This window comes from Barbatula barbatula (genome assembly GCF_947034865.1).
Source record: "Barbatula barbatula genome assembly, chromosome: 17".
Classification (NCBI taxonomy): Eukaryota; Metazoa; Chordata; class Actinopteri; order Cypriniformes; family Nemacheilidae; genus Barbatula; species Barbatula barbatula.
The window spans coordinates 5,839,936-5,852,839 of record NC_136780.1 but is presented as its reverse complement, the minus strand read 5'-3'; the positions used below and the strand labels follow the sequence as shown (position 1 = coordinate 5,852,839).

The window sequence follows — 12,904 nt, the reverse complement described above, 5'->3', positions numbered from 1 at the left end:
TATAAGACTCAACCACTGGAATTTAAATACGCCGACTTACATTCTCTTACAATAAATTATCCAGTTATAAAAGTAAGCATCACCCTTTACTTTTGAAAGGTGGTTCATCGCTGTTTTACAATATACTACAATTACAATTATAGTGCAATTACAGTAATATTAAAGGATTTTGTTAATATTTTGCTTCTGTTGCTCAGCGGTAAGAGCATGGTGTTAACAACGCAAAGGTCATGGATTCGACCCCAGGGGATTACACATACTTAGAAACAAATGTGTAGGATAATGCAATGTAAGTCGCTAAAGCGTCTGCCAAATGCATTAATGTAAATGTAAAGTAGGCCTACTGAAGTAAATAAATATTAAATACACCTTAATGGAAAGGGGACACAGTACAATTTCATCATGGCATTTGTTGTTGATTTTCTTTAAGGGAATGTGACACCATGTCCAGCATGCTCAGGAATTTTCAGTTATCACATGGACAAGCTGTCTTGAGCAGAAAAGCCTATAGCAGGAGGGGGTGTGTGATGGGAGGTGAGCTCGCAATTCTAAACCAAACACCTATTTAGGATGAACTAATATATGTGTTGTGTAGTGTTGTTGACACTGACTTGTTTGTTGGCAGGTTGAAAAGTCCTTAAAACAGTTATCATCTTGTTGAAGATACCCCCTGGTCAATCATCAACAGCTACAAGGAACAAAACCACTGAAGTTATCTATACTTTTGTACGCTTTAAGGATACAGTAAACTGTAAATATTTATAATGATTCATATGGACATCCTGTATAACAGGTTATGTCAGGTGTGAATTCCCCATTTAAAACAAACCTATACTCACATTTATGAGTATGTCTTGACCGTAAATGTTTTTCTTTGTACGTTATAATAATGAAGAAAGTTTTTTAAATGCTACATTTGAACTTAGAAATAATTGTGCATAATAAGGCATGGGTGGATAGTTTAATACTTCACAGCTATGTGGGTGTTTCTGCTCAAGGGGTTTTCCCTTCTGTAAATTTAACCTGAGTGGTATCCGAATCCAAAAATGCTGGACATCTGTTTTTAATTTCAATAGACAGTCCTGTTGAAAACACTATCATAATGGTTTGGCAAGTAACATAACTTTCACTGATAAAGCGTAACCTTGGCACTCATATGATGAAGTGTGAATCCAATATTTGCATTCCTTATCTGTTAGTTAAAGAGAAAATCATGTAAACAATTACACAGATATCTTTAAATGTGTTTCTGATTATCATAGTTTTATGGTAATATGTCTGTGCTGATTTCTGCACGTTTGGAAGCATTTAAGACACTATTTAGTGATATGTTTAGACTTTGTGTACTGTATGCCTCATGTTTATATTTGTCTTTTTATAAAATACAAAACTATTGAAACAAAAAGTTGTTTACATAAAATAATCTTTTTAAATATTTTTTTCACGCACATGTTGTGGGTTAAACTAGCTTATGAATTACGGTAAATAATTGCTGTCTGTTACTACTGTTCAGATTCTACAAAAATAATGCAAATACCTGTCACATTCTTTTCATGTCACGTAAATCATGCTCAAACTCTCTTTAGTCTATTTGAGACGCACCTTCCCACCTGCAAGTTGTCATCCACACCCAAATGTATCATTTGTAATAACAACTTCCACACAACAGCACAAACATCATTAGAGAAAGCTGCTTTTTGAGCAGCCTATACAAAACGGCTGTATGTATATACAGAAATATTTGCCGTATATATTTAGGAAGCATGCATGTAACCACATGTTTTGTTGTGCCGTGCTAGGTTCATTCATTTATATTTCAATTAAATTAGCTACAATTATCAAAACTGCCATTCATGGGATATTCTGTAAATAACTTCAATTGAAATAAAATAAATTATTTAATTACAGCTTTATTGAATTTTACTTTAACAACAGCTGTAGAAACAGTCACATAAATGACATGAACAGGATGGACATATGCTTCAGGTGACTTTGAAACAGCGCCACCTTTCGGAGAAAGTCTTGCAAACCAATTCATCCTTCCTGGTGGAATTCGCTTCCGGTTAACCACATCTAACACAACATTTAAAAAACGACTCAAACCCATCTCTTCTGTTAATACTTGACAGACTTGTGACAAAAATAGGACAAAACAATAACTCTTTCTCCCCACAGTTATTGGTCTGGCTTTTGTTGAAACTAGTTACTTTGTATTAGCACCTATTGTATTATTGCTCCTGTATGACATATCGCTTATTGCTCCCTGAACTCTTTGTAAGTCGCTTTGGATAAAAGCGTCTGCTAAATGAGTAAACGTAAATATATAAGTTTTAATTGTTCAAAGTTTTTGGGGATTTTGCTTTGCAAAGCAGTATATTTCTATTTCAAGACTTGAAATAAACAACTTGCAACTGAAATGAGGACATATTAAACCTGGCAAACAATATACTTTAATATAAATGTTTTATTTGACTCATTTATACAGTAAGAGAAAAGCCCGTAGAGACTCCGGAAGAACCTTTGATAGTTAAACTCGTTGCATGGCGGAACATTACAGTCGGCGGACCGGAAATAGATAGAGTCACATTGAAATTTGTGATATGACGAGGTATGTGTTCCAGTTCATATTCTTAAACGCATGTTATTGTGTTGTTTGTTCATGAATCGCTAAACTAAATAGCTTTTCAAATAGTTATTTAGACCCACGTGTTTTTCTTGTAACACAGTCTGTTAACCGGCTGTACACCCTGCTGTCAGTCGCTATTGGTTTGAATGAAAGATGTTCTTAAGTTCAAGTATATGCAGTGTAACTGTTGACTTGACTTGTTATGCCATTGTCAATAAACCGATCTGCATTCGTAAACTACACAAATATATGTTTTATTTCAGTTCCTGATGCTCTGAGGGTGCACCAGCCATAAGACCGTATACAATGTTTGCCTCAAGAGTGGTTTCACAGCTTAACCTGCTTTCCAAGGCGTCTGGTAAACGTTATGAATCTCACTGTACTGATTACTAAATATATTTTGTAAGTTGTGCAAGAACAATTTCTCATAGTTTTTCTTTTCCAGGTTTACTTCCGAAGCAGAGCCAGGCTTTATGCAGGGTTGTACAACGTTGTCATTCTGCTCATTCCAATGCTTTTCACTCTACAAATATATCCCTCACCTCAGCTACTAACAACAAGCATCCCCCCAAACTATGGACACCTCTTGAGACGGATTTAGAGGAGGTCCTTGTGCCCCGTAAACTGTCCGTTTCACCTTTGGAAAGCTGGCTTTCCCTGCGTTATTCTCTCCCCCCTTTGCTGGAGGCTTCTCTGCCTCTGGGAGAAGGTGAGATTGTAAGTGAATCCATGGTGCTTCCCTCGTCTGCTGTCCCATTACTGGAGGATGGAGAAAGCTCAACGCCGCTGAACTGCAAGAATGTGCTGGAGATCAGGCGAAGGAAGATGAACAGGCACAAATACAGAAAGCTGCTAAAAAGGACCAAGTTCCTGAGAAGGAGAGTAAAGGATGTCAGGAGGAAGAAAAAGCAGGTTTGTTGTTTTGGTCATCTAGGCAGCAAGTGTTCAATTCATATATTTAATTGATTTAATATTATGAAAAACCTAGACGCACAGAGTATTATAAAACCTGAAAAAGTCATAGATTTAAAAGAAGTCTTTAAATTTCACAGATTATTAAGTATTATGAGTATATTGAAATCCCTTCAGGATTTTATTTCACTTGAACTACTTTTAAAGCTAACATTTTATACCATATTGTTTACCAAAGCTATAATTGAGAAAAAGCTATGTGTGTGTGTAGAACAAAATCATGACATTTGACTCTGGCGCATGTTATTACAGGCTAAGTTTGAGAGAGATCTCATCCGAATCTCTAAACGAGCTGGACTGAAGAAAGCCCCAGAGGGATGGACGACACCCAAAGTCTTTATCAAACTGAGCCAATCTAAAAGGGATTGAAATGCTTTGACAAAATGTAAATCGAGCATGTAATTTAAATATTTTCGACTTTTATCGTAATACCTCTCCTTCCACGACTACTCTATTTGGAGTGAAACAGTGAGATGACTTCTTTGATTGACATCAGTATGTACACGTTGTTGCAATAAAATTCCCTCTCTTGTAACTTTTCAGTAGTGTGGATTATAAAAAAAACGATCATTCTATACACATCTGTATTCGTACAAATGTTTTTAAGACTCGTGTTTCTTTGATCACCGCTAGGGGGAAGCAAATGAACTAAAAACACTCTTGTTAGATGGTTTTTAAGTTTAGAACAGATCTACAGCAACACGTAAAAGCGGACAAAACAATCCAAATCTGATATTTAATGCCAGGATGACATTTGTTAAATGTTCAGTTATATTTTAGTCCATAATATCATATAATTGCCATAAACATAAAAGCTATCTTCACCAAAACTGTGATTACTTAAAACTATACAACAATTCTCCTTCTTCGTAATAGGACTATTATACTTTTCCCTTTCTACACGTACACTTTTTAATTCGAGAAAGTTTAGTATTTCATGGTTTTTAATATCCCGGAGGAGGGGCATGCTAGTGGTCCAGCCGAGCAGACGGCAAAGTTTTGTGTTGTCGCGGGTCGACAAACTTCGTCAGGTGAGGAGGTAACGGTCTTCAAAGACACCTCTCATCAGAAGCTGCGGAACTTTACTCGATATGTTTCTTGAATTATACAGTAAGTAGCCAACTCGTTATTTTCTTATCATACCTCTATAAGTGTGTTTTTACATCTTTATTTTAGCCGAACTTCACAAACAGCATTATGTATTCTTTTTCGGAGTCAGTGTGGTATTTTGCATCATTTACGATATAAAATCTGCACACGTTGCGCAGTAAATCTCCTGCAGGCGTCATGCCAACACACTTTCTTTTTTTCTTTCTTCCAATAACAACACACTCCGCGTTCACACGCTCTATTGTTTTCATTTTTCTGTATGGAAATGATATATTCTTCTGTCTATATGTTTAGCAACAGATTAAAAATCGAATTATTTCTTTCTTGCTTTCTTTCTTTCTTGCTTTCTTTCTTTCACTCTTTCTTTCTTGCTTTCTTTCTTCCTTTCTTCCAATAACAACACACTCTGCGTTCACACATTTTTCTGTTTGGAAATGATATATATTTCTGTCTATATATTTGGCTAAAGATTAAAAGTCTAATACATTTCTTTGTTTTCCAAACGTTGTATTTTCCAGTCTCTCTATTTTAGTGTTGCTCGATCTTATATTAGGACTTTGGTTAACTTGGCCTACACACAGTACAGTAGTAGTCAGTGCCTCAACGTGATTTTTCAGTCTTAGCTTTAGTAAACAACCACATTGAGATGTCACATGTGTCAGCGCATACTGCATTGTTTACCAATATAGAACTAGAATTTAAATGAGAACTTAAAATAGAACTTAAAATGTAAACTTGAATCATGAAAAAGATGAGAATGCAATTTTAGCTTGTCCTTTCCTTTCAGTTAATTGTAGTCTTTTATCGTAGCTAGACACGTCATTGTTTAGTGCTGCTTGAGTCAGCTTCAGACACTGTTATAAGTGTAAGAAAATGAGAGGGTTTGAGGTTATGAATTTCCATTCTTTGGTGCCCATTTGCTTTCCAGCTCAGGCTATGTTAGCAATAAAACATGGCCTCATTAAAGACATTCTTACTTTCATTTATGAAAAGACAAAAGTTTTCAGTTATAATTATAGACGTTTTATTGAGATGTTTGTTTGTTGCTGACTTTTCTTTTTTAATCTAACATTGATAGAAATAGACTTTAAACAGTCTGACTGGTTTATTCTGGGTTTTGCTTCTGGGTTTGAGGCCTGACTGCTGGGAGAGAATGAATGGAACCTCTGTGTCACAAATGTCTTTGTGTTGGCATAGTAGTCAGTAACCGTTCTTCTGCAGTTATAAGACTAACATTTAACATTGACATCTTCATTTACAGTCTGAATGCTGATAGTTAAAGGGAAAGTTCACGGAAATATGAAAATTCTCTCATAATTTACACACCCTCTTGTCATGTCCAACCTTCATGATTTTCTTTCTTCTGCACAACACAAATGAGGTACCCATTGACTTGCATTGGTTTTGTGTCCATTACATTACAATACAGTAGATGTGAATGGGTACCGGTGTTGTTCGTTCCCAGCATTCTTCCAAATATATTCTCTGAAATAAATTTTCCATCTTCAGATCTCAATAATCATGTCTCACGTTTACTGTTATTCTAATGCTTATTTCTATTCTCATTTCAGTCTGGACTGCCATCCTCTTACCATGTGGTGAGTGTTTTAGTGTATGGACACCATTCCGTTAGCAGAGCTGTAAGTGTTCCATATGATGAATAAAGCATGTGAATTGTGTGTTTATTGGTCTTTATTTTAGCCTGGGCACAAACCAGCATGCAGAGCGTTGTCGTGGAGGCGAGGAATATAACTGTTGCTGGAGGGTCAGATGTTGTTTTGCCATGTCATAACCAGCGGATGGTCTGGAGGCAGGATCGCCTGAGGGACCGTCAGCGTGTCGTGCACTGGGACCTGGTCCGCAACCGACCCGACTACACTGTGGAGCGCATTTTAGATATGTTCTCAGGGGGAACAGAGCGATTGTACAGTGACTACAACAGGGGCCGGATTACTATCTCGAAAGAAGCCTTCAGTGATGGCAACTTCTCCCTAGTTATTAATAGTGAGTTTATGTCAATGCATTCTTTTTTAAAACATGGTTCACTTCTTTTTGGTGACAAACGCCTTTATATTTGTGTTTTTTTTTCTCGTTTGTGCAGATGTGGACATGGATGACAAAGGCATTTATACCTGCAACCTACATCACCATTATTGCAATGTCCATCAGTCTATTCAAATCCAGCTCAATGTCACTAAATCACGTAAGGAAACAAACATTTATTGAGTTTTTACAAACTTTTATTTTAGTTTTAGCTAAAAAAATGAATGGGAAAGCAGATGTACTGTATATCTACAGCATATAACACATACAGAACAGTGCCGCTGAGAGTCCGTAAATATGAATATATATCACACCAATTCTTCAATCTCTGCATTGGTTTCCTGTTTTCCACCCGGATCGAGTACAAGGTTTCCCTCCTCACATATCAGTGCTACCTTAAAGAACTTCTCACACTACAGACCTCAGCACGTTCTCTCCGCACCAAAAACACATATCGGCTGCTTCGCCCTAGGACTAAGACTCACACCGTTAGGGACAGAGGTTAATGCCCTCCCTGAACATCTGAGGGCCCCACAAATGATTGACTGTTTTAAAAAGGCACCTTTTAAAAAGGTTTTATTTATTATGTTTATTATTTATAAAGTTTATTACGAGTTTCTTTGTAGCATTTAGAGATGCTTTATAAATAAAATGTATTATTATATGCCATTGGACCCTCAAATACAAAGTACTGCCCCAAACTCAAGCAGTTGGTTTAAGGGATAGTTTGTCCAAAAATTTGGAATTCGTATTATTTATTGTAATAAATAATTGACCCCCATTGACATCCTATGTGTTGACAAAATCACTAAGACATTTCTCTTCTAATACAAAATATATATTTTTAGATATTGTATTTGAATTGCATGATGACTTTAAATTTCTGGGTGAACTATCCCTTTAAAGCGTTATTGTGTTGGGCTGAACGATGCGTTGATACATTATATTCAGTTTCATGAAAATGTCTCTCTCTGCAGCCCAAATGGAAAAGCGTGTTTGGGATGGCGATAAGTCTGTGTTCGTGGTTCTTGAAGGAAAGAGTGTAGTGCTTCCATGCATGAACCGTAGACCACTGTGGACAGATGGGTACAGTGACGAGGGCCAGCAACAGGTGGTGCACTGGGACTGGCAAGCTCCTGGGGTCACCCGTGACAGAGCAGACCGCCTCGTTGATGTATACGCCTCTGGAGAAAACCGACAGTATGGCCCCCTCTTCCTGTTGAATAAGATGAACATCTCAACTGGTGCCTTTAAACTGGGGGATTTCTCCCTCAGCATCCGTAACATTCAGCCGTCTGATAAAGGCCTGTATTCTTGCCATCTTCACCATCATTATTGTGGACTACATGAAAGAAGAATCTTTCGGGTGATTGTCGATCGATCCGTCCAGCCTTTGCCTCCAGCTCGCTTCCCAACTGAAATACCAGAAACACCTTACGCCCGTCCAGCACTGCCTGCTGATGACCCAAGTAAGAATGAATTTGGACGTTATTTAAAGTGCATTATTTAAAATTACAGTTTAATTTTGGGGGGGTATGTGGGACGAATGTTGCTGAATGTTGCTCTTTGTTTACTTTTTGCATAACAGAGTATGCAAGGAGTATATTACAGTAATCTCTCTCTCTCTATTTCTCTCTCTCTTATCCTTTAGTCTTTGTTTCTGATTGGCTCACACTAGAACTCTTCTTAAGTTATGTTTGTGAGTGTAAGTGAATGTTTTCGACAGAAATGCGGTGAATAGGTCATAAATGAGGTGGGGGGGGGGGGGGGTTATTGGAAAACAGCTTCATATTTCCTCTGTTTAGCAATGGCTGAGCTCACTGTATAAACTATTACAGCCCCACGAAAGGTCATAAGAATGGCTAACACTCTCATAGGCTTTGCAGATTTTATCATCATTCCTCAGACAATATTTCCCATCTTGCACGGGCTGTTTGTCGACATTAAATGCAACATCTGTACAACATCTGACTGGTGGTAACATGAAAGGAAACCGGGGGAATGTTCTGTGTTCGATTCACATCTTCTCTTGTCTGTGAACATTTAGCCACGGCCATCTATAAGTAGAAAAAGATGACTTGGTTTCTGGTCAACTGTACACTTTATAGATTTTCAGTGGAGATTTTATTTTTTGAATTGCCTTTAACATTCAAGACAAAGTGTATTATTTCTTTGTTCAATTACTGTTTTCACACAGGTTTCTCGAACAAATACAAATTAGACACAACATACAATAAGACAGAAATTATACAGACTCTTGACGCATGATTATAATAGTTAGAGTTTTTGGGTGTAGATGTCAAAGTGTTGCTAAGCCAGGAACCAGCTTGATTCTCGATTTTAGACAATATGAGACAAACAATTCCCTAACAGCGGCATTCAGTGTCTTTATTTGGTTTATTCTGGCATACGACACTCAATTCCAAAGACTGCGGCAGATAAAATCAAGAATTCTTATTGTGAGGCAGGTAATAAATGGAAAATGTCTGCAGACAGACTGACTGTGGTATTTGTCTCTGCCTGCACTATCGTCTTTTACACTGGTGGTTCGTGTTTTTTTTCTCCATTGCTGCGACATGACATCAGGTCTGGAACTCATTACGCCTGTTTTGGCCATTCTGACATGAAATCCCACCCGTCACGCCAGCAGGCCTGGTTGAAGTGGGAAAAACAAACAACATGTAATTCTGCTTACACAAAACAGGGGCTGATGTGTAGTTAATCAATCATTTCTGTAATAAGTGTTTTTTGCTTTGTTCTCGGCCTTATATGGTACTAAAAACAGTTTTTAAAGTGTGCCCCTTTGTCTGGTTTTGGTGTGTAGAAACAAATGTGCTGAATGTCATTCTACCGGAGAATCAAACTCACCTGCTGCATCAGGTCGGCTACATCCTGGCCATATTTGTGCTTCTGCTTCTCATGCTCATTGGAATCATCATGACCACAAGTCACTGTAGAAAAAAAGGTAAGAGTGGATGGTTAATCCGCTAATAGTAATTTTATAAACAATAAGTAATAGTTTTATGATCATAAAAAACATGGGATCCCAACCTGGTTAAAGGAACAGTTCGCCCAAAAATGAAAATTCGGTCTTCATTTACTCACCCTCAAGTTTTTCCAAATCTGTATAGATGTCTTTGTTCTGATGAACATAGCGAAAGATATTTGGAAGAATGTTTGTAACCAAACAGTTCTTTGCCATCATGGACTACCATAGTAGGGGAAATTCCTTTATTCATTTTATTGTTTTGTTAAACACAATATAGATATTTTGAAGATTGTAGAAAAGCAAACAGTTTTGACATTATCATTTTCCAATTTTTCATTATAATATTTTCTGTGTTCCTCAGAACAATTTAGAACAACTCAAGCGTGAGTAAATGATGGCAGAATTTTTATTTTAGGGTGAACTGTCCCTTTTAATAAAATATTTAGTGTAAGGATTATCTTCCTTGCTGAACATTCTTTTGACATTTGATAAAATGTCTGTTTCAGGGCATGAGTTTGAGGGTCAGAGGTCTCAGCGGTAAGGTTTCAAACAATATACATCATGATCTCAATGGTCATCTATACCAGAGGAGTTACAGAGACAGGTTTAACATGAAAAGCATTACTTGGCAGGGGCCGAAGGACATCCGTTGAATTGTGTGCCACAGAACTTCAACCCTACAATCAGGAGGACTTGCGGCTGGGTAAAACTTTCCGTGACTACTCACAACTGCTTCTCTTAAAGCTGAAATAGGTCATTTAAATAAAGACATGATACTCAGAAATTTTCTCTAGACTCACAGATTTTCACTTGGCTTTCACAAGTTCTTAAACAGAGATTTAACACTTTCTAAATGTCTATATGCTGTTGTTGTTATTAACAATCGTTTTTTTTTCAATGAGTGCCTCACTGATGACATATATCAAGATTTTCAAGATTGTTTTTATCCCAAAATTATTTTATAATATTTTTATATTTGCAATCTACTGATGAAAGAAATCCTTGATTTATTTCTCTTTAGAGTACAAGAACAACATAATGAAAGAAAGAGCAGATGCAAATATCTATCCCTCTCCGAAAGTTATCGATCTCAACCGAGGTGATCAGTATACTGATTCAGATCTTAAACAATAAAATGCAATGAAATGCATTTACGTTATGCGTGCTATTTCTCTCTCCTACAGAAATGGAAAGAATGTCATGGAAATGAGTGATCTTGCTGGCTGGTCCAGTGCAAAATGAAGTGATTCAAAGACTTTCATAAGAGGTTTACATTTACTTTACACAAACAGAATTGTTGTCTTTCAGCTGCAGCGTAATTACTGCTTACGTCACTGATCTGATACACACTCTAGATTTGTTAATATTGGAAAGTCACAGGTACAATCTTATCCTAACCACAGTTTAGTAAAATGGTAGTCTATTGACTTCAAATCACAAACATGTGCTATGGAAATACGCTGAATTCTGCCTTTGGTGGTACTCTACAATTGGGTGTGGTAGAAGACTCACCTAAATCAAGCCATTACACTGTGGCGCTTATCCACAAGAGGTGCATTGAAAATGTTTTCTTAAAGAATAAAAATATATTTTAAAACTCAGGAAGTAAACAAATACATTAGGACATAATAGTAAAAGATGGTACAGAAGTAAACTACAAAAACCTATGGCAATTACACGTACTGTTTGTACTATTCTTATGTGCATATGTATTTACCGTATATATTACTTTTCTTGAATTTTGATTCCTACTTGACTAGGACATCTTTGGTCCTATTGATCTAGTTTTACAGTTTTATGAACATGGCACAGTGCAGTTTAGTTCTGACTCATTTATCTTTATCACTTTGTCTTTTTTAAGGGAGTCAGTTTTGAGCTTTTCTATTGTCACTAATGCACATTTACACACTGTAGGTTAGGAAGCATTTATGCAGTTTTTTATGTTTATAAATGATTCATTGTTTTTTTTATCCGAACATTCTGAAGTGTATTTATCATTAGAATACCATTACAATCACATTGGTATAGAGGACCAATGTAAAATATAATAAAGTTTATTATGAACAAAAAAGGCGTGTATATGATTTATGGTTTATTATATGCAACAATGTTGCTTCATAATCTCCCTTTTCACGTTGAGAATGTGTATTTACTTACCCGCTCTGGATGGAGTCTGATTTCCTGGTCAGATTTGATATGTTCTGGAGATAGTTGGCAACATGGAACCAGTTTGTGGAGTTGTAGTTTTATCGCTCACGTTTTAAAGCAGACCGATGGAAATTTGTTTCGCAGGAAAACACATTAATATTAGAATTACAAACATTATTATAAACAACAGTTTTGCAAACATGTTTTTTTCTACACAGAACGTACATAAAATGTTTATACAATTAAAGTACACTCTTAAAATCTGGGCTATAAAAGGTTCTTCACAGTAGTGCCATTAAAGAATTCCCCCAAAAAACATTTACTCTAAGGTTCTTATAAGAATCATTTCTTTCGTACTTTTTAAAATCTAAAGAATCTACAACACACCTCTTGTGAAACTAAAAGTTTCTTCGGATGTTGAAAATATTCTTTATGGAACCATTCATCCAAAAATGGTTCTTCTATCTATGGCGTCATAAAGCAAAGTAAAAATTAATAAATATTAATATTAATAATGTTATAATAATCCTTTAATAATGTATTAATATTATTAATATTAAGATAATAAATGTAATATTGTTTGAATTTATATTCACAATTATCACCTCTATAAATATCGCCATATGATTTTTTTGTAGGAAGATTACATCGATGTCACCCATCCTGTATGGATATCAACACCAATAACTAAGATGTGAAGTCAGCTCATAACAATTATTCTGTGAGTTTTAGAATGTTAGCACTATGTAGCTGTGTTATTTCATTATAAATGAGTCTGATTTTAGACTATTAGGCATGTGCGTATACTTTCAACAATGATTCCAGGAGTAGAATAAAAGGAAAGCGCAGCTCTGCTGCCCCCTGCTGTTAAAATACATAAATTGACATACATGCAGCGTAAATGGCCATTGCAATAATTCCTGGCTCTGTTACAATACCTGCCATTAAAGCCATTAAGACAGATTCTGAATACTCTAATGGCTGAGCATGAAACACTGTCAATCAATAACCTAAAA

General features: G+C 36.2%; 2 protein-coding genes across 2 annotated transcripts; both read left to right on the top strand.

Annotated features, from left to right (window-relative positions):
* The first annotated feature begins 2,485 nt into the window (after window positions 1–2,485).
* aurkaip1 (aurora kinase A interacting protein 1) lies at window positions 2,486–4,708 on the top strand. The gene is made up of 4 exons (XM_079478189.1): window positions 2,486–2,608; window positions 2,890–2,984; window positions 3,072–3,538; window positions 3,851–4,708. Exons 2-4 carry the CDS (start codon window positions 2,933–2,935, stop codon window positions 3,965–3,967), a joined length of 636 nt encoding a protein of 211 aa, XP_079334315.1. The 5' UTR covers window positions 2,486–2,608; window positions 2,890–2,932; the 3' UTR covers window positions 3,968–4,708.
* On the top strand, window positions 4,559–11,806 carry mxra8b (matrix-remodelling associated 8b). The gene is made up of 10 exons (XM_079478188.1): window positions 4,559–4,708; window positions 6,280–6,306; window positions 6,410–6,712; window positions 6,810–6,911; window positions 7,729–8,220; window positions 9,576–9,716; window positions 10,247–10,277; window positions 10,373–10,443; window positions 10,762–10,839; window positions 10,925–11,806. Exons 1-10 carry the CDS (start codon window positions 4,690–4,692, stop codon window positions 10,948–10,950), a joined length of 1,290 nt encoding a protein of 429 aa, XP_079334314.1. The 5' UTR covers window positions 4,559–4,689; the 3' UTR covers window positions 10,951–11,806.
* Window positions 11,807–12,904: the final 1,098 nt, after the last annotated feature.